Source organism: Homalodisca vitripennis, chromosome 3 (genome assembly GCF_021130785.1).
Source record: "Homalodisca vitripennis isolate AUS2020 chromosome 3, UT_GWSS_2.1, whole genome shotgun sequence".
NCBI lineage: Eukaryota > Metazoa > Arthropoda > Insecta > Hemiptera > Cicadellidae > Homalodisca > Homalodisca vitripennis.
In genome coordinates this window covers 153,306,817-153,327,071 of record NC_060209.1, presented here as the reverse complement: position 1 = coordinate 153,327,071, position 20,255 = coordinate 153,306,817, and the positions used below count along the sequence as shown (strand labels likewise).

At 33.7% G+C, this 20,255-nt stretch overlaps 1 protein-coding gene across 1 annotated transcript; it reads left to right on the top strand.

Annotated features, from left to right (window-relative positions):
- The first annotated feature begins 1,376 nt into the window (after positions 1-1,376).
- LOC124358756 (sodium-coupled monocarboxylate transporter 2-like) lies at positions 1,377-19,984 on the top strand. The gene is made up of 7 exons (XM_046811053.1): positions 1,377-1,515; positions 7,381-7,490; positions 11,067-11,250; positions 13,103-13,189; positions 13,515-13,690; positions 14,160-14,355; positions 19,862-19,984. Exons 1-7 carry the CDS (start codon positions 1,435-1,437, stop codon positions 19,901-19,903), a joined length of 876 nt encoding a protein of 291 aa, XP_046667009.1. The 5' UTR covers positions 1,377-1,434; the 3' UTR covers positions 19,904-19,984.
- The last annotated feature ends 271 nt before the right edge of the window (positions 19,985-20,255 follow it).

The window sequence follows — 20,255 nt, the reverse complement described above, 5'->3', positions numbered from 1 at the left end:
GGGGGGGGGGGGGTGGGGGGGGGGTTCGATGTGCCTTTTTAAATGGGCCGTAGTAGTTTTAAACGATAGTACCAACCCGTACAAGTCACAACTGTATCGTTTTCATTCGTCACTGTGTAAAGTACGACCATACTGGGCTGGTTTTATTCCTTCTATATTTGGACAGCATTTTCAGTTTAGTGTCACAGCAAATTAAATTTTTAAATTGAGTGTGATTAAAGACTGCTGAATTAATATAATATATTATATTATATATATATATATATATATATATATATATATATATATTATAATTTCAATAAACATTGAATCACAAAAAGTACTTGCTCCGCCGGGAGTCGAACCCGGATCTCTCACTTGCCGGGTGCATGTATATAAATCAATTATAAATATTACGACGGTATGCGGTTTAAATTAAAACAGCACTGAACAGATATGTTTACTTAGGTTAATTAGCTGTTAATTAATTTTATCACATTATTAATTGAACAAAAATGTAATTTGGTAAATTTAATTTGTTAAGTCCACGGGCACTAATAGTTACATATAAATTATAAGTTTTTAACGTATAAATTAATAATGATTTAAATATATCAATATAAATAATTAAGTACCGTAATTACAGCAAACTGTGTTCATACTAAAATACTAAAAGGAAACAAAAACTTATTTAGAAATATGAACTTACTCTTAATTTAAATCTTACCAACCTCATATCGCGTCACAAAATCCAATTCCATATTTAGCACCAGAAACGAAACGCCACTGACCAAGGTGTTCAATCAAGAGACTGTACAGACTGATAGGAGAAATGTCACAACAAAGTAAACAACCTTTCTTCAAAAAGTCTGGTTTCAGCGACAGGTTTCAAGGTGAAAATATTGTGGTTGCCTGGAATTCAGAGCGGAACTGGAACATTTACTAAACTAGTCGTCCGCTTAACAGAGCCGGAACCATTTTGGCACGTCTAGTAAACCGTTCTAGTAAACCGAAGAAGTGAACTATTCCAGTTCCGTTCCAGTTCCGAAACGTTCCGATGGAACTGTTCCAGTTCTTTTGGCACATCTCTATTTTAACTAAGACTTATTTGGAACAAAAGATTTTTGTTTCTCAATTCAGTGTTAATGTAATTTATTATTCATCTTGAGCTAAACCCATATTTTTTTAAATAGCTGCTATAATTATTATCTTTATTTTAAAGTTACAAATTAATATTATTAACGTGTTAACAACTTAAATGCAGAAGGTAGCCAAACCGATAATCATAGTTTAAGACCTGTGTGTATTTTCAATATTTACGTACACACATGGTAGTTTATAAATGAAGCACGTTTTATTCTACTCTATAGAATGAACTATAAATGCATCTGGAATCTTCTGACATAATATGTGTTTTGGTGTTGAAGTACAGTACTGATCCTGGCAGTGGGGATCATGGGCCTAGTGTCCATGTGCTGCTACACGGGGCTTGTCATCTTTGCCTACTTCCACACCTGCGACCCGATATCCACTAAGGTTAGTGTTGTAGAATCTGAATTTTACGTTACAACTCGTGCCAGTTACCTTCTAATAATCAGCTAGCCGTTAAATATATTAATCAACAATTAAACATCAGTGATAACTCGATAAGTGTATTCAACAGCGTCTTCTCAACACACGCGACAGCGTTGTCTTTACATACCTTGTGGTTTGTGTTGCGGTGTTACTAGTTAGTTGGTTAATTGAATGAGTTTCTAATTGAAATAAATCAGAGTATTAGCTTCTTTAGAGTATTAGTGATCTTTCATACCTGTATACCATTATATATGAACAATTTTTTCAAACGGTTAATTTTTTTAAGAATATAATATACAATAAGCTACAAGAAAAATTATACACAATATTTTAAACCATCCTTCGTTCTAAACTTTCATGGTTTTATATATATATATATATATATATATATACTGGTACACAATTATTAGGATTATAAGAGTACTAGTACTTGCCCGCGGCTGCCCACACAATTGTATGCCGAATAATGGTTACATAGCATACAAAACACTACAGAGACCTATTAGGAGGCTTACTTAATGGCAACTGAAAAATATTCCAACCTCCTGATCTATACCAGAATAGTTAGTCATCCCTGTTAGTTACAGTGTGGTGCATGTGGCGACTCCAAGTGGGGTCAATTGGTTACCACTTCCCCTCAACTAAGCTCTACTCTGCGGATCCCTTACTCTTAAGTGTTTTAAGTAGCTCTTAAGTTTATTTGGGTTGGTTTGTTAAACTCCTACATGAGCTCAAGGGGGCCGGTGTATAATATTTACAACTCTGTCTCTTTGTATTTTACGTATAATACTCATAGGGGTGCCTGTACGGGCTAGATAGAAGTAGACGATGACGTATGATCGTCTACTTGGTGACTGTTCTTTTGATTGGTCAACGTATGTCATCGATCCCTCTAGATAGTAATGACGTCACGTGAGCAGTCATCACCGTCCCAGCCTGGATTCCATAATGTAGCTTTTGAGGGTGTATATCTCAATTTCATTACACGTTTTTGGCTGAGCAAATGTCCGTAGTCTTTTTCTGTCTTTAAAAATATGTAAAGTGATTAACACACAAGGTGCGAGTATGTAGAGTATCCCCTTGTTACGCGTTAAATGTGGGATGGGCATATGCGGATGCCCGTGTAATTGAATATTCCTGCTCTTTGATGCCGGAGGACTCAGAGTGTGCTGCACTATACTGTACTCTCATCTGTAAATGTGCCTACAGACAGTGTGTCGACTCTGTGACAGTCCTTTGGGAGAATGAGACATGTCTGCCGCAACGTAATGTACGTGTGGCATCATCCCTTTACTCAACGATTTTCTGTCTATGCACACATTTGTTTTTATCTTTCTAAAAGATGCAATAACGAAATATAACAACAGAAAGCAGCAAAACAAACAAGAGATTCTAATATAGGGATATTAAGTTTTATAGTTAATAGATTAAAGGTTAAGTGAAATTCCGAGTAGCTATTATATCAGGTTCTGCGGTTGGAGGAGCAGTTCTAATTCGAATATATTATGTTGGAGACCTTGAATTTATATAAAATTTGAGATTGAATTTTTGTAAGGGTATGTAACTATTAGCACTAGGTTACGTTCATTACGAAAAAAATTTCCATCAGTACTTTTGTATAATAATGTCGGAGCCCACTTTGTTACAGCAACAACATCAGATTAATAGAAGGGTACAATGTGTAAGAATTGAGACCGCCCGCTCTGTGCTCTGCCTCGCCCAATAAACTGTGATGATGGAATAGAAGGAGACAAGGAGGCGCCCACAATAGACAATAGTGTCGAAGCCTACTTTGTTACAGCAACATCAGATTAATAGAAGGGTACAATGTGTAAGAATTGAGACCGCCCGCTCTGTGCTCTGCCTCGCCCAATAAACTGTGATGATGGAATAGAAGGAGACAAGGAGGCGCCCACAATAGACAATAGTGTCGAAGCCTACTTTGTTACAGCAACATCAGATTAATAGAAGGGTACAATGTGTAAGAATTGAGACCGCCCGCTCTGTGCTCTGCCTCGCCCAATAAACTGTGATGATCGAATAGAAGGAGACAAGGAGGCGCCCACAATAGACAATAGTGTCGAAGCCTACTTTGTTACAGCAACATCAGATTAATAGAAGGGTACACTGGGTATGAAATGAGACCACCCGCTCTGTGCTCTGCCTCGCCCAACAAACGGTGATGATCGAATAGAAGGAGACAAGAAGGCGTCCACAATTTATTGACAGTAGTGTCGGAGCCTTCTTTGTTACAGTAACAACATCAGATTAATAGAAGGGTACAATGGCCAAGAAATGATCCAGTCCGTTCTACGGTCTGCAAACTACAATAACACGTTATGTTCGATTATAATGAGACAAGAAAGCGTCCACAATGGACACTAGTGCTTTAGGCAGTAGACAATAGAGCCTTCTTAATTATTTATTTTTGTTAACAACTTGGCCTTAATACGAGCATGTTGTTCCTCATAACATTCATAACTTAGAACATTTTGAAATATCTAAGTATTGTAATCACTTCACAATAGCCTATTCGCTAAACCTAATTTATTAAAATATTAATAAAAACAAAAAGGGAGTAAAAATTATTTTAGATATGGTGAATCATCATCATGTTTTATTTTTATTTTAACGATATTTAAAAGAAACACCATTTATTTGTATATTTTGATATTAGTTTTCTATTCTTATCTTATTAAGTTACTTTAATTAACCTTTTGATGTACTATATTAGTTTTCTTAAATATGCGACAAAAAGATTTATATGTTGCTTTAAAGAACGTGCTTTGTTATTGTAGTGTCCTCAAGTATATTCAAAGTTATCGCATTATCATACAAGTCGCCCTAGTTTCGTTATCCAGAGCAAGTTTTAATCACGCTGCAGATAAGGATAACAGTGTGATTATACTGTGTAATACCCGAACATGTTCCACAGCTCTGGGTGGATATCTTCTTGAGCTCTTTATACTCTTCATTATTTTGTTAAGACTGCAGTGTTAGTGTTTCTATTATATTTGATATATACTAGTCGATTTGCACATTCATGCCCTTTTTTAATGCGTTGTTCTATTTTAAGAGTTGGTATATTATTACAATTGTTTCCTACCGTCATATCAAACAAAGTGTTAATTATTTGTAAAGAATAAAACAACGTTTTGCAATTATCTTAATTATATTTTAAACCTAGTGAACATGAAACAATTTCATAATGTAATAGACTTTGAAATGCTCTGTTGGATTCAATACACTATTCTCAGATGACTAGGGATTTGGCCGTTACTTAAAGCCACATATAATCCGATCAAAAATAATCTGCACCAAATGAGTGTCTTTAAAAAACACACACACAAATGGACAGACACAGTAAGGGAGCAGTAACAGAACAATCTCCACCTGTCACATAGCACAATAAGCAACACGAAATAACGAGCTAGAAATCATAAAATTTATTACATACACATTTAGTTAAGGATGAAGTGGGGATTACATTATCACATAAAGTGTTGCGTTAGTAATTATTACCAGGGATAAATGGTGAATACCTCATCAGGTAATCAATTAAACCGTCTCGTATTGTACGCTGTGGAATTGGATCATCTCAGGATACGGAATTCTTTTATGTCGGATTACATTATCACATAAAGTGTTGCGTTAGTAATTATTGCCAGGGATAAATGGTGAATACCTCATCAGGTAATCAATTAAACCGTCTCGTATTGTACGCTGTGGAATTGGATCATCTCAGGATACGGAATTCTTTTATGTCGGATTACATTATCACATAAAGTGTTGCGTTAGTAATTATTGCCAGGGATAAATGGTGAATACCTCATCAGGTAATCAATTAAACCGTCTCGCATTGTACGCTGTGGAATTGGATCATCTCAGGATACGGAATTCTTTTATATCGAATATCATTCTCGTATAAGCTACTTGAAAATTAATTAATAATTATAATAACTTAGTTAACGCACGAAGTAACAGATTTTAGCGGATATTTGCACAACAATTTTCAAATAACGTTTAAATATAATTTAGAACTTTTCTTAAACAAATATTTATTAATTTAGTACCACTTGTTTAATTTTGTACTATTGTCCCTTGTAGTAAGATTCCACAAATGTTTTCAGTTGTATAGATCCTGCATATTTTATATAACTGTTTACACGAGTTACTAGCGCGTGATATATTTATACAAATAGTGTAGCTCTAATATAATGTTTTTAATGAGATATTTTTTGTTAATATAATTATCTTTCACAATAATACAATTAGTCAAAAAGTTATTTCGTGTTAATGGCAGTTTAAATTACACAGTCACCAGAGACGTGGGGGCTAAAGTTTGTAGTAGTTTGTGCACCTCTCCCACCACATCTGCTCGTCTAGTGAATTAGAAGGGTTACCAACTTGACGGTTACCAATTACCTTCTTATAAACCTTTTCACCTGTTCCACTTCTAGTCTAAGAGTTATTTTCCATGTATGCTAAACATGGAACAAAGTTGTAAGGTACAAAACAGGTAAACAGTTTATGCAACAAAGCTGTTTGACAGTTCAACCGTTTCCAATCTTTCACGTTTCTGATCAAGTTTTCAGTTACATCTACTCTAAGCACTTGATTAGTTATAGCATTCGTGTTGCGAACGCTAGAATGTATTCATCGTTTAAGATCTGCATCATAATGGCTAGTTTTTTAGTCTTTGCACCAGGATTCTCATCACGTGCAGGTCCTTCGTGATATTCCTTAGTGTTCAACTCATATTCATAGTCAAATACATCATTTTGATGTTTCTCTATGTGATGTAGGACTGTATAACGTTGTATTACTTTTGTTACGTTTCTCGAAGCAACCCTTACAGAGTTATAGTACAGGAACTATAGGTCATGGATTGTTTGAAAAGTGTAATTATACCGTAGCATTATATCTTAGTAAGCAAGATATCATGCTAAGGGATAATTACACCGTCATGTTGTGAAATTACCTTGTCACAGACCACATCCGGGCCACCCAGCGCTAATGCTTTTAAATTTTTCAAAAGCGTCACATTTAGCTTGCACTTTGATACTCGCAAAACCATTTCTGTAGATATACTAGTAACCGTGCAATCCTGGCTTTACTATTTCACAAAATCCCTAGCGTTAATAATTGTTGGCAAACAAAGACTCTTGTACTAGAAAGCCTTGCATTAATTCGTGCAAACGTTGCGTCGTTGAAGACTTACTTCCAGTTACGCGATTGATCAACGATTCGGTCCATATCATAGCTTGGTAAATGTAGATCGGTGAACGCCAACATCCTTTCCTATATCGGACTGGAAACCCGAGTTGCCAAAAAACGATAGAAATATTTCCATTTGCCTTCTTTACATTCCACCACTACGAGTGGCATTCTCAATAAGAAACGTTTTTGCCAAAAAATCTACACTGAGATTTTCGAATGATAAAACGAATCGTTTATACAACGTACAAGGGACTGTAATAAAGTCAATAAATCTTAGCTTCCACTGCTTACAATAGTTTATCGTAACGCTCTGTGATATTATGAATATTATGAACTTCTTCTGGGGACGAATCGCTCAGTGACTTTATAAATACACGGTCTTTAAAAATATAATCCCCTAGCCCTGAACACTGTCCTAATAAAAAACTTTCCTTAAACTTGAAACTACTGCATGAATTGGGATCTGGATTTTAAGAAATGTACTCACTTTTACTTGCTGCTTTACTTACTGAGATATGATTATGTGATCTAAGGCCACTACGCTATTTTATTTTACCATTTCGATAAATGTTAGTACAATAATAGGAATTTGTTTCATTTCCCCAGATGATCAAGAAGTCTGACCAGTTGCTGCCGTATTTCGTAATGGAAATAGCTGGCAGTGTACCGGGCTTTCCGGGCGTCTTCATGTCCGGAGTATTCAGCGCAGCTCTCAGGTACATACTGAAATAAATAACAATGGAAATCTGAATAAATGAATTTATTCCATCATAATAGTACATTGTACAAAACATAAGACTGGAATTAACTGACCACTTCTGCAAGTAATGTGGTCAGTGGACAACAATACAAATCATGTTTATTATCTGAGTCCAGAAAGGCAGTACAAGTTGTTATCAGCCGGGTTGCTCTCCGTGGCGTCTAAACACTAATCACTGATACGCTTTCAACACGAAACTTTCACTGCACACAACTGCTATGCTTAATATGAATGAACAAATTGTTAATAAGGAATTATTATACTTATATACAGAGTGAGTTTTATGTCCTGGCACACCTGGATATAATTTAAACGGCCCGAGATATCTATGTGAAACCTTGACCCTACCTATTATAACATATTTTTTAATTTTTAAAGTTGTTGAAAATTTTGCCTTGGTAGGTCAAACGAGGTCAATGAACTTAACCTAAATCCTAGACTTTCTTCTTTTTTTATTCTTCCAAAAAATGAAAACGAAGTGTAAATTATAAAAAAATTGAAAAATAAAAAATCGTCAGGTTTTGATAACATTACTGTAGCATTGATTAAACACATCGCACATTTAATTTCTCAAGTCCTTCGTCAAGGGATCATAAGTTGAAACATTTGATTTCACACTTCCAAGGACTTGACCTTGACTGACTTGAACTTAATGCTATTGGTTGATAAATACTTTGACTTAAGTTTTAGAAAGAAGCTTTATTGGTGTTTGTTGGTTGGTTGTTAAAATGATTTTGTTATTGAATTAAGCGATAAATTAGAGTCAGTCGCTAATTCTACTATTCTGATTGGTGACGTTAACCTGAATATTTTTGATAATACGCCAAGTACACATAATTATTTAAGTTTGCTGAGCAGTAATGGTTTTTTCCAGTTTATAGATTCCCCTACTAGATTAACTGCTAATTCCCAAACTTGTATTGACCACATTTATTAGACACCGTAATACTTCCATGTTCAAGAGTAAAATATTTGTCGTAGGTTTGACAGATCATTGCATGTTAGGCTTAAGAATAGTTTTTCCGACTTTGCAAAATCAGTATAGTGGTTTTAATGTAAACAATAACAATAGCTTTCAAACCCACTGCAGTGAAATATGCAGATATAAACTTTTTATACCACTTCAAGAAATATTGTTAAACATTTAAATTGATACATTGAAATAAAGGTTTTGGTAATGCAAAAAATACTGACTGGAATATCACGTAAAACGAAATAATTCGTGGATATCACTAAACGTAAAAGTTCATATATTATTCAATAACCTACCTCCATTGACCCTCCAACTGGCGGTCATTTTTTCCCGTAGTGGCGGCATGTTTTCGAGCCTCGTGCAAGGGTTTTTTTAAAAAAAATTATTAAAAATATAAATTAAAAGTAATATATATATAGAGGTATATATTTTTGTGTTCAGAATTAAACATATAATAATATTAGTATTTAAATTTGGCCTTAAAAAAATGTTGCCCCATGAAATTCAAAATTTACATTTTTTTTTTTTTTAATTTGGGGGGGACCATACCTAGCAAACCAAGTTATAGTAAGAAAACTATAAAAGTGAGAGAGCCATTTTGTGTCAAATTTATTCTAGTTTTAGAAACACATAAGCATTATACAAATTTATGAAACTATAATAACACTATATAACAAAAAGCAGCGATGCGCATAAATTGTGAAAATAGGGTGTATATGTAAGAGTTTGCTAATAAAAGTTTTACTAATACAGTTTTACTTCAATACATGTTATATTGCATATTTTATTACTCAGAATGAAGTAAACTATACAGCAGTAGTAAAATAAATTCCATACCTTTTTTTTGAAGAGTCGAAAAAAGTTTCATTTTGTCATTACTCAAAACTTTTGCGAAAAATTTTCGAGAAATTTATTTATTCTAAAATATATTTATTTGCACTACTGCAATATTTAACAATTCACCACACACTAAAACACAAATAAACCTACTAAAACTTACTAATAAACACGACTCGTCACATCAACAACTCAGACGGCATCGACAACATGGCGGTCACATCTTTTACGTTCCAAACTACGAACTTGGTACGTTGTAACTACAATACAAAGAGGAATAAAATTATAGTATTCCTTAGGCTTTTTTCCCGAATCCAATGGTGCATGAATCGAATCGATACGTTGCCGGAATATACTGTAATAAGTGATTATGGAAGGAAATGTTTGTTCATCAAAATTTTGATGAACAACAATCCACAATGGGTTGTGTTCATCAAAATTTTGATGAACAACAGTTGGAGGGTTGAGTAGATATGAAGATGAGTAGTAAAAATTACAGTGCTCAGAAACTATTGTAAAGCCCGTGTGTTTTAGACACAAATTGGATGAATTATTTAAAAGGACATCTGTTTCAAACGTATTGATTTTAAGACTGTCCGGATATTTTACGCTAAAAATATGTATCAATCATATTTTAGTCTTACATTAAATCATTAAGGATCTTTATCAATATTTTGGTGGCAATCAAAATCCTGGTTTTTTAGTAGGAATTATGTCAAGAATTGTTTTCTTCGAGTTTACTAGCAATAAAAGTGTTATGTCAGTCCCCAGAGAAGTTGATTCTGTTCTAATCTGATCCCATTATCGGCTAAATGTATCGATCAGCATTTCCTTATCTAAAATTGGGCGTAAAAGCGCTTTCTCAAAGACAAGACGTAAAGTTTATCTACGTATTACTTTACTTTTTAGTTGAAGTAAAATAGGGAAAATAAACTGTAACTTTGCAAAACATGTATTTAAACGTCTTATTGAATAAAAATAATTTTGATAAGTAGGGATTCCACTTTGACTCTCTATTCAATATTCAATATCTCATTCAATACATATATAATTCGTATAAAACGTAAATTCGTATTTTATTAACAAGATGGATAAAATTGAATCGGAATTTCATTAGTTAAGGCTTGATTAATGTTGTATTGTTTCAATGGAAGCATATATATTTCAGAACCGCAAAAGTTTACGGCTAGTATTAACCTTTATGATTAATAGTGGTTGGTTTATAGTAGAGCAATCCACAGGAAATTATTCCAAGGTTAGTGTTAGTGTCTGAATCCCCCATCTCCACCCCGTGCCAATTACTGTTAGCAGGTTTATGTGCACAGAAATTACCGAACCATATATCCGATGCAATAAACAAACATAGTTATCTGTTAGTGTACAAATATACAAACAATATACGTACATTAGATTTCTTTCATCGGTTTTACAGAGTCTGTGATTATAATCACGTCAGCGAGAACAGCTGGTGGTCAACAGCGATATCGCAACACCGTCTCGAGTGTCACTGGACTATTTTCGTGCGGGTCTTTAGCACCAAACACTGTTTTTGTTTTTTATCCGTTGCATCTTACTATCAAGGAGTGAATGAAAAGTTACGCTACGAACGAAAAAGCACAATTTTCTTCCTTAAGCATATTTTAAAAATATACTCTACAGTTCGCATTAGGGGAACGCCTATTAGTATGTACCAGTGAGACTAATATCCGCATAATGTAACAGTTCAATGTCCACTGGCCTCAACTCGATGTGTGGAGTGATCTTCACCGACTTCGTGCGGCCCTGTCTGAAAGAGCCCGTGTCCGAACTGCGCTCCAGCTGGATCATGAAGGGCATTGTCCTCATCTTTGGGGTTATCTGCGTCGCGATGGTGTTCTTCGTCGAGAAGCTCGGTGCAATTATCCAGGTACACTGTGGAGGCACTAAATAAGTATCATTCTACAATACCCCGGATATTTCAATCGATTGTCTCTCACCTTCACTGACGTGTGCGACTCGTGTTGTGTCGTGTGCACTGATATTGCCTGGGTTCATTCTCACAAATCTTGATTTATAATGCTTGGGTTCATTCTCACAATGTTGGCTTACAAGTATATGCATAGGTTCATTCTCACGAATCGTGATTTACATGTACATGCTTGGGCTAATTCTTACCAATTTTGGCTTACAAGTATATGCTTGGGTTCATTCTCACGAATCTTGATTTACAAGTATATGCTTGGGTTCATTCTCACAAATCTTGATTTACAATGCTTGGGTTCATTCTCACAATGTTGGCTTACAAGTATACACTTGGGTTCATTCTCACGAATCGTGATTTACATGTACATGCTTGGGCTAATTCTCACCAATCTTGGCTTACAAGTATATGCTTGGGTTCATTCTCACGAATGTTGGCTTACAAGTATATGCTTGGGTTTATTCTCACAAATATTGATTTACAAGTATATGCTTCGGTTCATTCTCACAATTTTGATTTACAAGTATATCATTGGGTTCATTCTCACCAATGTTGGCTTACAGGTATGTGTTTGGGTTTATTCTCACAAATCTTGGCTTACAAGTAAATGCTTGGGTTCATTCTCATCAATTTTGGCTTACAAGTATATGTTTGTGTTCATTCTCATCAATTTTGATTTACAAGTATATGCTTGGGTTCATTCTCACAAATCTTGAGTTACAGGTATATGCTTGGGTTTATTCTCACCAATCTTGGCTTACAAGTAAATGCTTGGGTTCATTCTCACGAATGGTGGCTTACAAGTATATGTTTGTGTTCATTCTCATCAATTTTGATTTACAAGTATATGCTTGGGTTCATTCTCACCTATTTTGATTTACAAGTATATGCTAGGGTTCATTCTCACGAATGTTGGCTTACAAGTATATGCTTGGGTTTATTCTCACAAATCTTGATTTACAAGTATATGCTTGGGTTCATTCTCACGAATGTTGGCTTACAAGTATATGTCTGTGTTCATTCTCATCAATTTTGATTTACAAGTATATGCTTGGGTTCATTCTCACCAATGTTGGCTTACAAGTATATACTTGGGTTCATTCTCACCAATTTTCGCTTACAAATATTTGCTTGAAACAAAGGATACTAATTTATGGATTATACGATGCAAGAGGCCTACTATGTCTTATGATGTCCATTTTGCAGTGTCTTAGTGTGTTATTTTAGTTGTATGCTTTATAGTTGAATAAAAATTGTATACTTAGAGTCTACATATTTATAAAAACTATAGTATTTCAATACTTAAAATATGTTATTATTTTAATATATTTAAAAACCCGTTGGAAAAAGTTTTTGAATTCGATTTTTTTAGATAACTGCATGTACTACGTTATATCTGGAATGCTGTATTGTAAAATAAATTTGCTATCAATATTATTATTTTTTTAATTCTTACTTTAAAACAAAATAAAAAGATATAGAGCTAGCATTAATTTCTAATAATTTATTGTAGTATATTGCATACTACATTACATAAAGTTTTTAACATATCCTGAAAGTTTGCTCCCCATTATTTCCATAGTTCTTAAGATATCATGTCTGAATTAAAACACAGATTTAGAGAAATTCGAATTCAGGGTTATGTGATAATACCTTCTAATAGTCATTTCAGAGTTGATTATATATATATTTTTAATAATAGAGATATCACAATAACTTTCTTTCTCAATTTTTTATAAATAACCTTAGAACACAAAATCTGTTTGTATTTATTAATGAGATACGCGCAAATTTTCAGGCAGGTAAAAGTCTTGCTGGGATCACTACTGGGACACTTCTCGGGATGTTTTCTCTGGGGATGTTCTTTCCTTGGGCTAATTCTGAGGTGAGTCTTTATCGGCACACATACAAAACGTAGAGCCTAAATAATATACAATAATTGAATGAGTGGAGTTGCTACTTTATATATTAATCTTCTTATAAACCAATCATATACGTATTTTAAAATATCTTCTACGAAATCCACTTGAAACATAAAGTGGTGACATTGATTTGAAATGTATGGTATAATGTAGGTAGTAAATTAAAAATAAGAAATATATACAAACATACCGGTAAGCGGCACAGATATAAGCTGTTAATTTTGCGTGTTGATTTTAGTAAATCTATTTGTGTATAATCTATTTAAGTATATAAATTGGTCTGTGTAGGGAGCCCTGGCGGGCAGTGTGGTGTCGCTGGCGCTGCTAGCCTGGTTGTCTGTGGGGACGCAGACCGCTGTGGCCCGAGGACAGATCACTTTCCCCCAGAAGCCCATCTTCACGTACGGCTGCCCTGAGGAAGTACTCAATAGAACTCTCACCTTCGTACACGCTGCACCCAATGCGTAAGTCACTAGTCCAAACCTCGTATACTCCTCACCGAACTTAGGTGTTTCAACTCCTGTAGATGTTTTATCAATGCCTTATTTATTTTTAAGAAACGTATCTCCGTACTACATTAAAAAATTAATTTACTTCTTATCTCTGCCTATCTCTTTTTAATTCATATTTCCTGCATTACTGTTTTCTTCCATATAGAAAGTTTGAAATAAAACTACATCGTATATGTAATCGAAATTAAAGGTTACCTATTTGTGTTTACTGAATTATAAATTAAAACTATTAACCTTTTGAACACTATCTAGCATATAAACAGTTTTAATTCGTACCACTTTTCATCCACACACCTTTCCCACATAAAAATCTTTTACACCAATATACATATTTTAAACAAACTAAATAAAATAACTTTTCAAACCTAAAATCAAAAATTTGTAGTCAGTAATTATTTTTTATCTCAATTTGTTTGTCTAGAGGAGAGCCATTTGCGGTGTTTCGACTGTCGTACATGTGGTATTCTTTGGTGGGCACGGCTACCACGTTACTGGTGGGGATGGCTGTTAGTTGGTGGACCGGATTCACTGACCCAGCAACTGTGGACAGAGACCTTCTGACCCCCGTCATACACAGGTTTCTACCACCCACATCTACACCGGCAACCTCTACACAGGTAAGACATCATACATATCATACACGATGGTGGGTACGGCTACCACGTTATTGGTGAGGTTTTCTGTTGGTAGGTTTACCAGCTTTACTGATCCGGTGATTGTACTCATGTCCTCACACGTTTTTAATTTCAACAGTTACGCGACAGGAAACTATGGCGATGATATCTTAAGAGCAGGAAAGGAACGAGTGGGTGAAACTGGTACTCACAATAATGAGCTCTGTTTAATTAGATCCAGCTGCTCCTGGGTGAGGTGGTAGGCGTAATGCTCGACTCCGCAAAGCTCTTACAGCTCTCGTGGCCAAAGTATTCCATTTATTGCATAGTTCATTTGGTTAAATCTGACAGAAAACTTGATATAGAGAACTTTTCTTTTTTTTTTAGAGACATTTAAAATATGGTCACAAAAGTTTAAAATCAATTTTGTTTTTCAAATGAAGCATCCTGTATTGTATTATTTTTTCGACTGGAAAGTAATTTTAAGACATTTTTATTATTGGACATTTTTAATATCCTTAATAACGTAGATACGAAATATTAAATCTTGAGATTCCTTACGGTGATTATCACAAAGAGAATTATTTACTAAACTTGAATGCTGTAAATATGGAACATTAATTTTACTATTTTTTTGTTGTCCGAATTTGATCGCTTTATTGGATAATGTTAGCAGTTTTTAAAGGTTTGATGTACATATGATCTACCAGGCATGTTCCCGGTAGCGATGTCAAATCTGGCAATATGACATGAATTATAGAAGTTGTGCCATATCCTCCAGGACCGTCGATAAAGCTGACCTTTGAAGATCGGCGTTCGCCGGGGTTGTCGAGAAGGTACATGTGTGGTGAGTCTCTTATCTTGTGAGACATTTCGTTCCCATTCTTCAACAATGGCCCGCTGCTGGTTCAAGAGCTCTCTTCCCAATTCAGTCATCAATGACCCACCACATATAATCCCTTTTCACGTAAACTGCGGTAGATTTCAATAAAGGATAGTTTATAGGCTCTTTTAGTGTCTATTGGGTTTGTCTGCAAGTGGTCCTCGCAAAGGAATTCAAGGAATATGTCGCACAGAAAAGCTGCAGGAGCAGCCATGTCTCAGAGGAGCACGCGGAAGAAAGCACCGCGCATAACTATTAGTCACGTTTTCTATTATAGATGGGATAATGGTACAAGCTGTTTCAAAGATCTCGCCATTATTTGCCTTATGTCTGTTTGCCCTATTTGTAATTAATACCTCTTGGTAATGAATAACTTGAAATCTTGGAAAGCAATCATGTAAGCATTAAATGTAAGGACTACATATTACATACAGCTTACAAAGGTTTTTATGTAAGAAATGTTTTAACCTCTAAACTTAAAACCTTGTGAGCTTATCTTCTTGATTGATTTATCTCTGTAATACAGGTAATATCAGCGTAACTACGTGCGTACATTACACCCAAAATAGGCAGAGAAATGTTACATGTATTAATAATGTACAAAGAATTAATAAGTTATAAAATTTTAGTCGTTTTTAGCTGTTGTCGACCACTGTGTGGCGCGCTCAAATTACCAGATAGTTACAAAAATTCATAAAATAAATTGAGAATTCTTCCCGCACGGCTACTAATGGCACTTTCTAAACTTCCTTCGACACTACAAAAACCGCCATTTTGTATCAGTATATGGGTTAGCGAAGACGTTTTGCACACATTCTCAGGAAATGATTATAAAGTTTACTACTGATTATAGAATAAGAAATAAAAACTCTATAAAACACACCCTAAAACTACATTATTGAAGAAAATGTTATAGTAAATGCCAAGTTGTGTGTGAAAAGACGATAAGTGACTGTTGACTTTGCAAGTGATGTAAAACTTTCATTAACTAAAAATAGTCCATGACGTATGTTTATCTAAATTATTTTTCACTATGATCATTGTGCAGTAAAGAAGGCTCTTAAATATCATATTCAATTCTAAATCTATAGTTTTTCTCAACAAATAGAAAAACCTTCCTCATTCACTCACCACCTCAAGAATAAAGTATTTTGAAAGAGAAGACCGACTAAGAAAAACAATAAACTTTTGTGTTGAACTTTTCATCTATGAAGTGGTGAGTGACAAACTTTGTCGTTCTACTATATAAACTTTCAATAGAACTGCAAAATAACATTCAATTGTGTGTCAACTACCAATATACCAAACTTCTAAAAATATACTATAACTTTTAAAATGTATTTATTAACTATGAGTGAACTATGTTTATTTATGTAATAGTTACATGTTAACCCCTAAAGTAGGGCATAAGAGTGCTCTTTGAATCTTCACGGCTAGATCCCTGGAGATAAGATTCATCATATATATAAATGTGACTAATGATACATTATGTAGATTTTGTATTTTGACAAAAATGTGTATTTAATAACTTAACTTTTATTAAAATATTTTTTTTATTTGAAATGATTTATTAATTTAATTAACTAAACATTTGTTGCAAATTACACTAATATTGTGAATAATATTTGCGCTGGTGTTATAAGATGTATATAATATCAGCAGTATCTTATTAAATAGGAATTTTAGTTTTAAATGTGAAGCTAACGCTGAAGGTGATATAAAAATGCACACAACTATATAGGATGTCTCAGAACACTCTAACAATAAGGTATTATCGTTGGACCTAAAACAAACGAAAATATCATATTCAAACTTTCGAAACTCAATAATTACCCAAGCAGCCGCCATTTTGTATTTGTCATTTATAATTTTTTGTTTGAGGAAAATTTCCTTATAATAGTTTGATATTTGGTTTGTAGCTTTATTACAGAAACAAATTATTTCCAAAGTTTATTTTCAAAATGGATTATTTTAAAAACTAATCGTAGTTAATTAAAAACGGCATATAATAAAAAAATTATGACATTATATTTTAGTTAGAATTTAAATTACAAATCCAACGAGACCAAGTTTAAGAAAATCGGTCAATAAATAAGAATTACAAACAATAGAAACTGTAATTAAGTGACAGCAGTGCTAGTGAGTTTCAACAATCGTATGCTTTAATTTTAGCTCCTCTAATCCGTTGATTAATTTATTATATTCTTCATTTGTTTTCATAATATCCTTACCAATTATTCTTTAATTTATGTTTCTTTCGATTAAATAATAGTAAATAAAAATACGTATGAACTATAACAATAATTACTTTATTTACACAGGGTTACTAATAAATTTAGTATACGGGTTTATATTGAAACAGAGTACAAAATAATGTTAGTAAAAAGACAATTTCAACTTCCGGAAAGTGTCAGTTACAAGCGATGTTCAAGTTTGCTATCACCAGTTTGACTGTGTGTGAACCGTGTCACTAAACATTAATCATTTCCAAAATAACGTTTGTCTTGAATTATTGCGGCAGTCTCCACAATTCTATCTACCAGGCCCATTTCATTTTCTACAGGTGTAGAATATATTAGCTCCTGCATCCTATTCCACACATAAAAATCGAAGGGGCGAGGAATGTACATGTACATACTCCTGAAATTAAATAGAAAGCCTGTCTGTTTGGAAAATCTTCTGGTAGTTTCTCCTCCTACTGGATTGGTCATAATCGATGTTAGCTCAACTTCAGATTCAAATGAGTATTTTCTAAAGCCCACACATGGACTGTTTGTGGTGTTAAATATCCTATCTTGATGAAAGCTGGCTTCATCAGGAAAGATTACCCTTTTTGTTATGTGGGTAATCTGCGAATTTATCAATAAATAATATCGAAAACAATCTACTCGACGTGGGTGCAAGGGCCAACCGCATAGACCTTGTGAATATGATATGGGAAAATACCTTTTTCATGTAAAACACTTCAATCAGAGTTTCTATTTTCATTTAATATATTCTACACTGATCGATTGCTTTTATATGTGGGTTTTCACCAAAATATTATGTACATACTCCTGAAAGCATTAAATAGAAAGCAATGCTCTTCCATCACCAGTATCTCCCATACATACTTCAACCGTTCTAGTTTTCACGCGGGCGATTGTATGTTTTAGTGTATGTTTTAGCACTGGAGGCACTGTCTGTTTGGAAAATCTTCTCTATAAAACTTTCTTGGCTCACTAAAATATCTAAATTTAGCTCCATAAAAGTAATCGATGGCACAATAATTATCTGCAAAACTGTAATTAGCACATAACACAATTTGTTTTTAAATAGCCCAGTAATTTCTAACTATTCTCAGCTCTATTGCTATACGTGTTTTAGGGATTTTGAAACTCTTCGTTGAAAGTAAATTATTAGTGCATAAAAATTAATAAAGTATTATATATATATATATATATATATATATATATATATATATATATATATATATATATATATATAGAATGGAGAAATTATAAAAACAGATTTTATCCCTCGGAGTCTGATTCTGCTTGGGGTTTCGTCTCTTTCTACCTCCCCCTAATGTGAAAGGCAGTTATAACAAGAAGGGTGGACTCCAGAATTGCATTGAAGGGACCACTCCACTTCTAGACACTTCCTAAGGAGTTGTGCATACAGCACAGTTTCTCAAGCGAACTTCTAGAAGCCGTACCAAACTGTGTCGCTACTTAGCCATCGATTGGTTTGAAGTAGATCTTATATATTGATTTCTTGTTCACTGTCACTTATAAGGGAGCCCAAATTTGAATACTCATGTCCCTACAATTCAGTAGTTTGTCAGTGTTTTGTTCATACAAAATAAATGCGTTGAGAAGGACGATCTCCAAAAATTACATCCTCTTTCAATCACAAATCTTTGTATATGTAGTGCAGGTTATATGGTAAATCGACTTATCCTTCACGTTTTTACTGATCCTAACAAGTTGGCTACAAATGCAGTGGTTATAAGCTAAACTAAACTCGCTTGCTTACAACCCACTAATAATATATTGTTTATTCTTAAATCAATGGTTTGGGTTAATTCTAAGTTTGTTTCTAGAACTGTCTAACAATTTAAAGATTTTATTAGGTTATCGTTGTAACCCACTAGCAGTGCTGTCATATAATGACAATTTATATTGTTTGTACTTTGTTAAAAATGTATTTTTCCCCTTCTTTATTGACTGATTTTCTTAAACTTTACATCTTTGAATTTGTAATTAAGTTGTATAAATAGAACATAATGGCTCTGATTTTGTTATCCGTGTTTAAGTACTGTCGTTACCATTACCACATATCAATGTATTATAACGAACCATTTTCAAATTAAAAGTTTGTAAAGTGAAATGAAAAACAAATAAAAGTGAATACGAAATTTCAGTTGCTAGGGTAATAATTATTGTGTTTAAAAAGTGCGAATATGCTATGTTGGTTTGATTTGAGGTCCTGGAATAATACCTGAAAAAGTTGATAAAGAGTGATGAGACACTCTGTATAAAAGAGTGTACTCAACTGTCACTGAACCCCTTTACTTATTGATATATTTGATCTGTTTGATTTCTGAACTTAAATGTCAAGGTTTTAATTGTTATGTTGTTTCAGAACAATGCAGATTTGGAGTTGAAGAAAAGGCACAATTCTTGACAACAGGATTAGAGCTAGAAGAGTATCTTTATAAGAATACTTTCGTTAATGATGTACATTTTATTAAACGTTTTAAGGAAATATTGTGTTGTCTAATTTATTAGCTAATATATTATAGATGATAACTGTTATAAAAGAGTTTTAAAACAGTTGGAAGTTATTTAGAATATAGCCTAATTTGTTTTATGATTGTTCGTCTATCTGTATTTGTCTGTAATTCAGAAATGGCTTAATTTACGGAGTTGTGATTTTGAAATTTTGCATATTACGTCTTAATGTGTACCTTTCTGATAATTGTAAAAAAACTTATGTTTAACAATTTCAAAACATTATTATAAAAATGTTTAAAACA

What these genes read in the sequence shown, in the direction of transcription:
- LOC124358756 (XM_046811053.1), top strand. Translation starts at nt 1,435, where the DNA reads ATGGGCCTAGTGTCCATGTGCTGCTACACGGGGCTTGTCATCTTTGCC. An exon ending in GCGACCCGATATCCACTAAG is followed by an intron (nt 1,516 to 7,380) that starts GTTAGTGTTGTA and finishes TCATTTCCCCAG; the next exon opens with ATGATCAAGAAGTCTGACCA. An exon ending in AGCTCGGTGCAATTATCCAG is followed by an intron (nt 11,251 to 13,102) that starts GTACACTGTGGA and finishes GCAAATTTTCAG; the next exon opens with GCAGGTAAAAGTCTTGCTGG.